The 13,497-nt window shown below is 47.6% G+C and overlaps 1 protein-coding gene across 1 annotated transcript in view; it reads left to right on the top strand.

Annotated features, from left to right (window-relative positions):
* uvrag (UV radiation resistance associated gene) overlaps positions 1-13,497 on the top strand; it is a 104,261-nt gene that overhangs the window by 65,793 nt on the left and 24,971 nt on the right. Inside the window, exon 13 of the mRNA XM_062536595.1 lies at positions 3,088-3,163. Coding sequence (XP_062392579.1) covers positions 3,088-3,163 — 76 coding nt within the window. The remainder of the gene's footprint in view (positions 1-3,087; positions 3,164-13,497) is intronic.

Raw genomic sequence — 13,497 nt, 5'->3', positions numbered from 1 at the left:
GCCCTTTAGTCGCCTGGACCCCTGGAACTTTCCCGTGGATAGAGAGGAGAGGAGAGGAGAGGACAGCCACGACGAGGCCCCTCGCTTTTAAACACAAGGGTCATAGCAAGGGAAAAAGGGATTCTATTTAAAAGAGAGAAAATGTCTCTGACATTTTTTTTTTTTTTTTTTTGAAGCGCTGGCCCCTGCTATCCTATTTTACGGTGGGCTCTGAGACAGAGCTGGGCAAGTCCCTAGAGGCCTGATGAGCCTGATCTCTCTCTGTGTAAATATCCTGCCCCATAAAAGACCAGGCTCCTTACAAGCAGCCAATCTCTTTTGCTTTTAATAACCTGTGGAAAGTCCAACAAACACACACCTCCACACACACGCACACCTCCACACACACACACACACACACACACACACACACACACACACACACACAAATATATATACAAACTCACCCTATTATAAATGACCAACCTGTACACACGCACACGCTTGATGTTGTTGGCATGGAGGCGTTGTCATCGAGTGAGGTGGGAGGGAGGGAGGGAGGGAGTGAGTGTCTGTGCCGAGTGAGTTGAGGCGTGGCAAAAGAGAGGAGTCTGTGCCGTCTCTTTCAGTCGCCCTTTCATCTGTCTTCCACTCTACCTGATGGGGAAAGAAGATGCTGATATCGTTTAAGTGATTCTGTGGTCGGGGGTTGGAGTCGTATGCTTTTTTTTGACATGCATCCAAGGGGAGTGGGGAGACCCCATTGATGAATTTCACATGTAGATACATTCAAACGTGCACACGTGAGGGACTCAAGCACTGCTGTTGAAGGAGTAGGAACATGGACGGATACTTTGATCTGGCCAGGAGCTTCCAATGTCAAATAGCGTCATTAGAAGCTCTGGTAATGACTACTGCCTGAGGTAGGGATAAAACGGTACATGATCTTTCCCAAGTAACATTAGCCATTTCTCACCGAAAATAAACACCATCTTCACGATTTCATTGCCTTCGCCATGGTTTCAGGTGTGTTTGTTTTTTCTGTGTATGGCCGGACTGGTCATAAGCTCTCTTACTTTCTTACGCAAGCGCGGACAGACTCACACGCAGCAATTATATCCTGGCAGTAGTGTTAATGATGATGACAACAAGTGTCTCTTCAGTCTTCGGGGCCCAGCTGCATTTGGAGACGGTGTTCTTGCTTAAAGTCTCCCGCCTCTTGAGGAATAGCGAAAATAGAACAATAACCTTCATGGTCGACGGCATTAAGACACATGACAGAATGGACGTGGAATTCGGAGTCATTTCAGAGTCGTTACTGACTGTTGCACGCTAAACTAGCGCCGTGTGAGCCAGCTGAGCATGAACATGGGGGCGCCCTGGCCAGACGAGGGCTACGCACGCCCCTGCCTCGGTCTTTTGGCAGCCGTTCAGAAACATGAACCACGGAGCTTACAGATGTAAATGCGATCTCGTTCAGGTCTTTTTTTTTCCTTGTACTGACTACCGAGTCCCAACTATTACCGTTTCAGCAGACTATTATTTTAACCTGCTGAAAATCACTCGAGGACCGAGCGTAAGTACTTAACGATTAATCAGTCATGTTCCCCCGTTTAGCGGAGCGTGTAAATTTACGCGCCCCCATCTCGTGGAGGCACCGTCAGTCAGAAGAGCTGAGCTCAGGTCGATGATGTCAGGTGGGATGTCTGTCTGTGGGAACGCCATTCGTGCGGGTTAGGCTAGTCTGAGTTTTTCTTTCCAGTGCTTTTGCTCAGATGTCGCGGCGTCGACCATGACACCATGGAGCAGTGAGTCACTGAAGTGTTTGAAGAGTTTCAGAGGCTCCCTGACTCACCTCTCCTCCCCGCTTACACACACACACACACACACACACACACACATGGTCTTTGCTGCTGAGGCCCCTGGTTGCTGGGGGGGTCACGGCGGTAGGATGGGGGCCCTGCCTCTGTTCACCGGATTAGCCGCAGCACCGGGGGGCACACACACACGTCGGCCTTTCACAGGGATTAGGGTGGAAGAAGCTTCCGGAAGATCACTCACACATCACGCCTCGGGGTAATGAGGCCTAGCCTAGCCTGCCTGCCTGCCACTGCTGTTTTTTTCCCCCCTCTTGCAACGGCATTGCAGCATGAAAAGTATTTAATAAGCTCTGCGGTCCATGTTCTCATTGAAGTGCATAGCGCATTAGACCTCAACTATACACGGCTATGTTGTAATAACATGTGACAGATACATTAAGTGGTCTATTGAGTGCTAACCACACACAAGGTCATCGCTGGTGTATTCTGTGGATGAAAACAACCATTTTGTTTGTTTGTTGTAGAACACCACTTTTGTGTTCTACAACAGCCACTGACCAGAATGAGGAAGTTACCTGGCTTAGGTGGAATGTAGATTGTTTCAGGAGATTCTGTGAAAGCATGTGGGAATTGAAAGATATGAGGGCATCTCTAAACGATCCACAACCCCCCCCTCTCCATTTTGATCTCTTAAGACATAAACATATTTTCACAGTCTGCAAGTTGAGCGTTCCCTCGTGAAGACTATTTTGAAGCTTTGAACTTGTTTTTTTGACTTAAATTTGATTGATGGCATTTTAAAACAAATGAAAGCATCTGTCATGGCTGATAGGATAAAAAATGCTCCAAAACATCTGCAGATGTGTAATGCATCGTAAACCGGCTTCCCGTGGATGCACAACTAGATTTGAGCACTCCGAGTGCTGTCGTTACACATTGCAATGGACTTGACGGGGGGACGGGGACGGGGGGGGGGGAGGGGGGTGTTCATAAAATCCTCCCCAAGTCCTCTGAAGCAGGATATAAAATCTCAAACGCATTCATGCTTTCCTCATGCAGTTTTTGCGTCTTATTTCCACTAAGTCACTCGGAGCAAAGTCCCATTTTTTATTTTTTTATTTTCTTTTTTATAAACGAAAAGTTGGGGCCTGTTGCTAAGCTGCAAGGCCTCTGTGTATCGTTGACTCTCTTGGGAGTTTACTGTTTACTGTTTACTTCTGTTTTGCCGATATTGTCTACTCCATTGCTCTGTGTTAATCAGAGCTTTTTTTTCTGTGTTCTGTGACAGGTTCCCACTCTACCCCAGAGGAGAACGCTTTCAATTTGAATATGGTGTCTACCTTCTCAACAAAAACATTGCCCAGGTAAGCGATGCAACACTATTCATAAAGTCCACCATCAGCTTATGGTGTAATAGTACTAAGGATTAATCTCAGATGTTTTGCATTTGTTTTTGTCTTTTCATTTCATTCCTGTGGTGCTTCCTAGTAAAGCATTCAATTCTCAGCGCATCATTTTTTTTTAATTGTTGAGCCACTCGACTTTCTCTTGAGTCTTCCAAATTGGGGTCAGGGGGACTTATTCTCCTTTGAGTGGCTGCGTAATGACTAATTCATATCTTGGCTGAAATTGGATGTTTTAACAGCTTGGTGTGATAAACAATTTCATTGTTTGAAGTGAAGGGAACATTGGAAACCAAGTTATTATTCAGCAATCAACCTGAATATAAATCTTTTGGAATGACTAGAAACAGGCTAATAAGCCCCAGAAATGCAGCATTCCTAACTTCAGTTTTGCTCTTTTAAGACATTTTGTCACCTCTCTATTCCACACACATGTTGGACTCTCTTCAAAAGCGCCCCTTTTGATTTTCAAACTGTTGTGCGTTTTGTAGTGTCAAACCAGATAAGCGTGAAGTTGTGCACACTCTTTTTGTGGTAATCACTTTCAGGTGGGGGCATTAACTAGATGTTTTCATCAGCAGTGTTGTTGTGCGTGTTAATGCATATCATTATGTGTTTTTTACTGAGTCGACGAGGCAGGCCACAGTTGTTTAGACACGCCACATGAATCGTCTCTTGTTGGGTCCAGTCCCTTGCTAGTGCTCAGATCTGTAAGGCATTGTGGGCTGGGATGGGTCAAATGCTGGAAGCACTACATGGCAGTATGTATCGGGGATCGTGGTAAACATGCCAGAACCGATCAACTCTTACTTCACAGCATTGCTTGGCTACCATGGCAACCACAGTGTGCTCCCTCACCCCACAACATAGCACCCATCCACCCTCTCACACACTTTCACACACACACACACACACACACACACACACACACACACACACACACACACACACACACGTGCACACACATGCACACACATCCATACGCATGCACACACAGTCTTCCCCTGAGCATCGGCAGTCCATTACATTACTGACATCACGAGTTCCATACCAGGAACCACAGGAGAGAGAGGGAGGGAGGGAGGGAGGGAGGGAGGGAGGGAGGGAGGGAGGGAGGGAGAGAGAGAGAGAGAGAGAGAGAGAGAGAGAGAGAGAGAGAGAGAGAGAGAGAGAGAGAGAGAGAGAGAGAGAGAGAGAGAGAGAGAGAGAGAGAGAGAGAGAATGATGCATTGGGGCAGACTGTCACGCTACATATCATTTCCTCCTGATTCAGGGTCTAATTAAGTTTCTTCAACCTCGACTTTCTCTGACCACTTTATCTGTACCTGGTTAGCCTCTCCTCTCTGTCCTGGCCTATCAGGGCGGTATGGTTCTCGTTAATATCTGAAGACTCTATTTAGAACCAGCTGGCTCATTGACCTCCAAATATTAGAAAATTGTGCTCGGTTTTTCTACTTAATACAATTTACCAACAACTAGCCAGTTATGGCTGGAGGGTATTATTGTGTTTTTCTTATTTGGAGCCCCCCCCTACCCCCTTTAAAATCTTTTTATCGGTCTTTTCAGATGTTTTTTTCTTTGGGGAAATGTAATTATTTCCCTTTTGCAAGCCCCTATCGCAACTCTGTCTCTGTGGTCAGACTATGCAGGGATTGATTTCACTTGTGGTGCTTGGTCTTGGATGGGGTGGGGTGGTGAGGTGGTGGGGGGGGGGATTAAACTCCTATCGTTTATTAAATTGTGCAGTGCGCCCTTTTTGAAAGTGATCTGCGTGGGTGAGGCGGGGGGAGGAATGAGAGTGAAGGGAACGGGTGCGTGGTGGGGGGGTCAGGGGGGTTCTCTTTGAAGTGGTCGGCTGAGGGTATGTTGTTTTTATTTAGGTCCTCGGTCATGCAGGAGTAGAGTGAAGGATGTCAGGTGGTCCGCAGCCTCTCCTTCTCCTCTTCCTCCTCCTCCTCCTCCTCCTCCTCCTCCTCTTTTGTCATATTAGGAACACAGATGCTTGAACTCGGCAGTAGTTTCTGCGTCATCTGCAGTTGTATTGAATCACTAAATCCTTTAGCTGCATGTACATTTGTCAGTACTGTGTCTTGTTAGTCAGGGATGAAATGTTATGGAAAATGTATTTTTTTTTCGTGGCCAGATCTGGAAATGCTTTCGGAGAAAACATTTGCGTTTTGCAAAGGACAGGAGTTTGAGTTGACTCACAAAAAGGAACTCTGTGGATGGAACATATCGTTTTAATATGAGCTAAATTCCAGAAGGTGCAGAAATATATATTTCTTCAGACGATGTCAACAAGTGCAAATACTCATGTGAATGTGGAAGTGTGGATTTTTAGCACCCCTACCTCCCACACTGTAGAAATATTAGGGGCCCAGGCCTGTTGTCATTACTAAATTTGTTATCGCAGTGTAAAGGATGGGGGCCATAGATGGGGGGTGGGGACCCACTCTTCTGTCCCGTGTTTGCTCCAGGTACCCAGAAGGCACCTTTGACATGGACATGTGCTGTTGATTACTCCCCCAGCAGACCACAGAAAGTTCTGGAATTTTGTAGCCAATGTAGATTCTAAGAATCTCATTTCAATATCTGTTTATTTATAGACAGTTACAGTATTTATCTCTGAATTTGTATTTGTTTGCTCATTTTAATTTAGAGTTGGTAATTTAATTGACTTCATAGTTATAATTGGTTCTAATTCATGTTGTTTTATCATACCTTTTTGTGCCATGGTGTAGCCAAGCCATAGATGCTGGTATGGAATTGAACAAAAACTACGACTGCTACAACTCCCTCAGTAGGCTCCCCAGCGAGTGAGTGTGCAGGGTCGGCTCAGGCCCTGTCTAAAGACTGAGTTAAGCCGGCTGCGGTCATCTCTGATTCAGGCCTGGTGGCCGGGATTATCTGCGCTGGGCTGGCAGCGTGTTTTGAAAAGCGTCGTCTGTGTTGTCGGAGGGCAGGCATGCCTGGGCGATGGCGTATGCGTTCGTTCGTTCGCAGGAAGGAGGGGAGCAGGATGCAGGCGCTGGGTCCAGCGCAGTGGGAAAATCCTGACCGCGTTTGTCCCCGCATCTCTCTCCAGCTGATCCCAGATCAGCACGGCAGCCCTGCACACAGCACTGAGCGCTGCACTGTCTGGAGGTCTTTGGTTGGACTCCGAAACGGAGCCTCCATGTGTGTTCGAGAATGCAGTCGCGTTTGGGAAAAGAAGAAAAAAAAAAGGCTCTAGCGCATTGGGGAGCTCTTGTTTTAACTGGGGCAGGGAAAACACAAGCTCATGGACCAGCGGGTATTGTTTTTGTTGTTCTTTCCTTCGCGCGCGGCGCGGCGAAGAAAGTAGCCGGGCCGGCAGCCGAGAGGGGGAGCCTTGCGGTGGCAGGTGTTTGTATCTGGTCGCCCGCAGCAGTTGCCAGGAGGCCGCCGAGGAGTCGTTTATTAAAGCTCGAAAAAGATATTTGCTCTCATCAGCCCTCTTCCCCTTTCAGACCCGCCACCAGCTTCTTTTTTTTTCTTTTCTGTTTTTGTTCCCGTTCCAGGATTTAATTAACTCGCCCTCCACCCCTCATTTGGATTTCCACTCGGTAGGGTGCGAGATGGAGGGGGGGGGGGTGGCGATCTTGAAAGGGCGTCCGAGCGAACCTCAAAAACCTCGCCGTGGGCTTGGATGACTGGCCCCGGCTCGGACATAACCGGCCATGAAAAATGATCTTCGGCCATTACCTGATTTCCTGTCCTCGCTTGTTTGTCTTTAATAAGGCCGAGGTGGAGCGAGGGCCTCAACGGCGCCTTGTGACCGAAATAGCCGCCGCCGTGATTAATAGTCGCCGCTAAGTGGCTTTATTTGTGGCTTTGCAGTTAGCATTTCCATACATCAAGTTAGCATCTCTCCCGGCCGACCACCCCCACACCCACACCCTCGCCCCTCCCCTCCCCTGGCGTGTGTACATAACCTTTGTGAACGCTCGGTGCTCAGGGTGCCGGGAATAACTCCCGCCGAGTCACAGTGGTGAGATCAGACGTCTTCGTCTCCAGCAGTCAAACAAGCAATCTTTATCCCCGATCCTTGACTGCCTCTCATTCTTCCCTCCACCTCCTCCTCCTCCTCCTCCTCCTCCTCCTCCTCGTCCTCTCACGGAGTCTCCTGCGCTCTCTCACTGTCATTGTGAGATTGCGAGCAGGTTCCCAGGGTCGCCCTTTTGTCGTCATCGTGCTCCCATTTTCTTTTCCTTTTTCTTTTTTTTCCCCCTCGTTCTTATTTGTTCTCCAGGGGGGGGAAACGTCAACACAATGTTGAATGAGCCGGCCGTCGATGGCCATCGCGGGTCACTCTCTGGACGTATCGGGAGTGCCAAAACAAGAAAGTGCACGTCTGTGGATCCTGTTTAGGGTTTTTTTTTTTCCTGTGGCTTTATTTTTTTTTCAATGGAGGCCTTGATATGAAGATTGGTAGAGGCTGCCAGAGCTGCCCAGCCTCACCACAGCCTCCGCCTGCCACACACACAACCACCCACACAGCCCAGATAGAGATGAGAGAGACGGGGAGACCGTGTGTGTGTGTGTGTGTGTGTGTGTGTGTGTGTGTGTGTGTGTGTGTGTGTGTGTCAGAGAGGGGGATTGACTCACGGGAGAGTGAGTGAGGAAAGGGGAGAGAGAGGGAAAGTGAGAGATCAAGTGTGTGTGTGTGTGTGTGTGTGTGTGTGTGTGGGCGCACCCATGTGCATGTGTGTGCATGAGAGAGAGAGAAATAGGGAGAGAGAGCTGTCTATTTAGTGCTTAATATTTAGAGGTACTCCTCCACATAGGCCCTACGCTGTTTACTTTCTCTCTCCCACTCGCTTCTTCTCTCCCCCTCTCTCTTTCACCCTTTCTCTCTCTTCGTCTCCCTTCTCTCCATCACTGCCTGTTTGTCTGTCTCTTCCTCTCTCTCTCTCTCTCTCTCTCTCTCTCTCTCTCTCTCTCCCTCTCTCTGTGTCACTGTTCATCCCACGCTCCCTCCCTTCCCCTCTCTTCCTCTAATTAAGATCTCGCAGGTAAACAGAAGCGAGGGGTGTAAAAGGAAGGAGGTAGACTCCCTCGGGAAATGAGGTGGGCTGTATTTAGCAAGACCTATTCCAGTGAACCCCTCCACCACCACCACCACCCACACCCTCCACCACCACCATCCTCCGCCCCCCACCCCCACCCCCGGTAGCCCAGCTCTATGCTCATCTGGTCAGGGCCTGTGGTCGATGACTGTGCCCGGTGCTGTGTGCCTCGCGTGGTAAGAGCGCTCCAGAATAAGCGCGGCTATTGCGTCTGCTCCGGCCGCCAAAACAACACGGCTTCTTCTGGAGCCGGAGCCTCCACAAACAGACGCTTGTGTCCGCTGTCTGCATTCAGAGCGGGGCTTGTTTACTCGCCCCTCGTACCCCTGCGAAACCTCGACCACCAATAGCAACCTTGAGCACATTGACACACACACACACACACACACACACATGTGCTCAGTCAGTCATGCATACACATACACAAAGACACACAAATACGCACAAATACACACAGACACACACGCACACACACACACACACACCCACCCACGTGCGCACATTCAAACACCCATGCATACACAACGCACACACACACATACACACACACATACACACTCACATACACACACCACCTAAAAGCAGTAATACTGCTGGAACTGATCAGGTTATGAAACCGCGGGTTGCAACTTCCCCTCCACCTTTCCACAAAAGCAACATCCGTTTTCCATCTTGGAAAGGTTTGGTTGGCCAGGGGTACATAATGGACTCTGTTTCTCCGAGCCCTGCCGTCGGATTCAAAATACGTGCTGTGCTTTTGTAGCCGGGCCGTTGGACTTCAAAAGAGAGAGAGAGAGAGAGAGAGAGAGAGAGAAAGAGAGAAAGAGAGAGTGGTACGGGCTGTAGGGGTTGAGCTGAGGTGGGCTGAGGGGCGGGTAGGGAAATGAAAATGGGTTAATTTTTTACCGGTGCCTTCACAAAACACGTGTCTATTATTATTTAACCCCGACGAGGCATGCCTGCCTGCCCGCACGCAAGCAGCTAGCGGGTCCTCCCTGGTTCCCCAGCGGGAATCCGTCAGAGGGGTAACCCGTCCCCCCCGTCCCCAACCCTATATCTCCGAGGAGCCTCTCACTCTCTGGCTCACACTACCCCCTCCTGCCCTCCCCCTGCCACCCCCCAACCCCCCCACCCTCTGAAAATGTGGTTTATATTTTAATGCCATTAAGGTGCCACTTTAAAGGGCTTCGCTCTAGTTCCCCACTAGTAAAAAAATCACTCCATTAGTGTACTTTATTTGTCACATTTCAAGCAAAAAATTGTTTCTGGCAGAGCGTAGGCGGGCTAAGTAAACTTGGGAGAAAAGCGATACCTGCTGTACCCAAGCGATTCTTGGCCATCTTGGAACGACATCAGGACAGGGCTGGTGAGGGTTACAGGTTACAGCCATGTGCACAGGCTCCTCGGTGTGAATTACGGAAAAAGGAAGACTCAGTCTGTCACTGCCTAGTCTCTTGACTAAGACTACGTGTCCACACAGCCTTGATGAAATGTGGACCAAATACGGATGGGAACCATTAAAACTTTTGCTTGAAGTATCTATTGTACGTAATTGAAACTTTTGAGGATTTATCTGTGTTCTCGCTGTGACCCAAAACCTGTGCGTCTATCTGGTGTCAGACAATTAAAATGTAATTTCCACAAGTTCCTCCACTTTGATGGTGTCTTGGATGGGTAAATATGTTTCAAGTTGTTTTGTGTTCGCAAAGCCGCGTAATTTCGTGTAATTGTGTGAGCCTAGCGTGGTTGGCCATCCAGCGGGCAGTGTAACACAGGCCTTGCTGTACCGACATACAGTACAGTATAGCTGCCATATTTCATCATTAGATGAAACCGCAAATTCACAACAAAGCCGTCTGTCTTTCCTCAGTTTTTATTTATTTATTTGTTTATTTATTTGTTCACTCATTTATTTATTTATTTATTTCTCTTTCTTTGTCTCTTTTTTTGTGTGACTCATGGCTAAGTGTATGTACTGTATACACAACAAGTCGGAGAGGGGCTTAGAGTGAGAACAAGTATCCCACTGCAAGATGCCATCATGAGAGGAGCGCAATAACTTCTGTTTGCAAATCATCTTCCTCATTTCCCCTGCGCTCCAGCGGACATAAATCTCTCATAAGATCCCCAGTGCTCCTAAAGCACTGGCCATCTGGGTTTGCTCCGTGAGCCAGAGGGGCTGGGGAGTGCGGCCGGGCCTTCTCTCTGTCCCCGTGGTGTGTCTCCGTTTCCCCCCCGACTGTGGCTCTGTGTTGTGGGGAGCGCGACAGGAAGAAGACCCCGACATGATCTGCCCGTTATGATTTCGGTCGATTTAGCCTCGGAGATGAGCGGTCTCGTCGGTCTTTTTTTTATTGATAACACCTCGCAGCCTGGGCAGATGGGTGCAGCCTGTTGTGCGAGTTGTGTGTTCTTTGTGTGTGGACGGAAGTGGGGGAAAGTGTGCTTGTTTGGAGCGTGAGTGGGGTGATTAGGAGAAGCTCTCTGTGTGGCTGATGGAGCGGGGCAGAGATATATATACAGGTTATTATGGCTGTGGACTCACAAACAGTGGAACGGACCGGGGCTGAAACATGTGTGTCTGTGGTTGTACATCTGTCCGCCTGCTAGATGAATGTGTAAACACACACACACACACACACACATCCACACACACACACACCTCTTCAGCGCAGTCATCAGCCATCTCTTTGTGTGGTCCCGTTTCCACTCACTGTTTGTTGCCATGGTATCGACAACATCCAATGAGGTTGTGAAGTTCTTGTGGCTTTCTCGCACTTTTTTGACAGATAGGTAGCCATGTGTAATCAAGGAAAATAGCCTCCTTCTTGGCCCTGAATGAAGAAACTGTGGAGTGTTTGAGGGGAAACATGTTTATTTGCAGTCACCAATGATTTTATTCCACTGGCAAAAAAAACGCTTACCTCATTTTGTCTGTTTTCCACGAAAGGAGGGCAACAACACAACAACAACAACAACAACAACCATAAATAAATACTGAAGCTGAGAATTTCAATTTAAAATACCTGCACTGGCTCATTAAAATAAGATATTGCCCAACTAAAAGTATCAGTTAGGCTTTGTGTTTGTTAACAAATAGCTGGCTGTTTAGGTATTATACTTCCAACCACCCAGTGAGCATAACTCATTGATTTTTTTTTACATACGTTTGGTGGATGGTTTGATTTTTGAACATTGTATTCCAATAAAGAAGGGGGGAAGTCAACTTTGGGGTAGGCAATGTGAGAGAATATGAAGTTTTGTTTATAAATCATTGGCAATAATAGATGATGATAATAATAGCAAGGAAAAAATAATTAGCAAGTCTAGGGAAGTTTTACAGGGCTTTACAAGAGTTCAGTCTCCTCGGTTTCTGTCCCAAGCACACTTCACACATAAGGATCAGGCAAACCCCCCCATCCATTTGCTGAGGACCCAGCCAGCACTTAGGGCTTTATGAGAGAACCGGGGACTGGACGTCTGTCACCGTCGCCACGGTAACGCGCTGACGGGGTTTTCCGAGCGGGAGTGGGCGCGATGGCGAGCGCGTCCGTCAGCACCCTGCCACCGTGCCGCACTCCTCGTTTTTACGGGCATTCCTCTGGACAGCCACCTATGGCTTTATGAAACACTTAAACGCCTCTGATTGAATTTCCACGGTTTGAGGTCGGCAGCCAAGGGTTTGCCTGGGACCGCAGAGAGGTGCCGAGGGAGGGGAAGAGACTCACTGAATATATGGGTGGAAGTCTGGGGACTCCTTACTGCTTACCGTTTCCTGAGTGTGTGTGTGTGTGTGCGTGTGTGTGTGTGTGTGCGTGTGTATACATGTGTGTGTGTGTGTGTGTGTGTGTGTGTGTGTGTATACATGTGTATGTGTGTGTGTGTGTGTGTGTGTGTGTGTGTGTGTGTGTGTCTGTGTATCTGTGTGTGTCTGTGTGTGTGTGTGTGTGTGTGTATACATGTGTTTTGTGTGTGTGTGTGTGTGTACATGTGTTACGTGAGTGTATCGTACTTGACTGAGGGATGCCAAAACAGAACACAAAGCTTTGCGTTAACCTCCCAGTTGGGATGTAGTGTACTAGAAGCCTGCCAGTGTACTGTATGAGCGGGATTGGTAGCATTGCTGGGTTTTTTTTACATCCATAAAGCGATGAAAGCTAATAGCCTGCTGTGACACACCTAAAAAGTATCCATTAAAGAGTTGATTTGGATATGTTATACCACTTCATAACACTGATTGAATATATGCTCCCAACTCTCAAAGACTATATATATATATATATATATATATATATATATCCCAGTCCAACTCAAGACCCTGTTGAAAGACCACATTTTCTGAAATAAAAATGGAAAAAGGCAACTTTAGGGCCTTAGAAAAGTGTTGGCTGCTGTACATTGTCATTTACTTAACAGCCAGCTAGGCTGGCTCGGCCCGGCTGTATAGAAGTGGTAGCAATTATGCGTTTTTGAGAAACCTGATGGATCACTGCCGAGAAAGCGGCAGCTGCTTCGTAATGGCTGCTGCCTTTCACCCTGCAGGGAGAAAAAAAATGAAAGGTGCACTGTGCAAGGAAGAAGTGGCCCATTAGTGTGACGTTAACATGGCATAAGAAAACAATAAAGGATTCTTCTGAAGCCTTTGGACCGTTTGTAAGAATTCTCCCTCATGGAGCCGGATGGAGGTGGTGTGTTTGAGCTGTTTGGACTCTTTGAAGAGTACTTCAGCTGGCTTGTCTACAACGGCTGCCTCACACATTGAGCTAATGACGAAATAGTGAACTTACCGCGAACAATAACACAATCAGCCGTTTGATAAGAGCGCTTTAGTGTTTGAGATAAGGTCCTTATGCTCGTTATTTGATTAGCCCAAACGATAGCCAAGTCATTATCTCCGGTTGGCCTACCTTTGACTTTACTCGGCCTACTTGAAGTTTAAAATGCTCTTCTCAGTAGGATGTTTATTTTCCGGCCCTAGAAAAGTGTATTAAACCATCAGCAGTTAAAGCTTTTTTATACACCAGAAGGTATTCAATTTTATAAGTAACTTAAGTCTAACATTTCTACCTCTTTGTCAAAACCCTGTGAGGCAAAATGTACATATGTAATGACTAATTTGACAAAGCGTCACGAGTAGTGTCACATGTCATGGCTTTGTTAAAGTCCTCTTCTTTCGACATCCTTGTGGAAGATATTATCTTTCAGTCG

The sequence above is a fragment of the Sardina pilchardus genome, chromosome 5, assembly GCF_963854185.1.
Source record: "Sardina pilchardus chromosome 5, fSarPil1.1, whole genome shotgun sequence".
NCBI classification, from domain to species: Eukaryota; Metazoa; Chordata; class Actinopteri; order Clupeiformes; family Clupeidae; genus Sardina; species Sardina pilchardus.
This window is presented reverse-complemented; position numbering and strand designations above follow the sequence as displayed.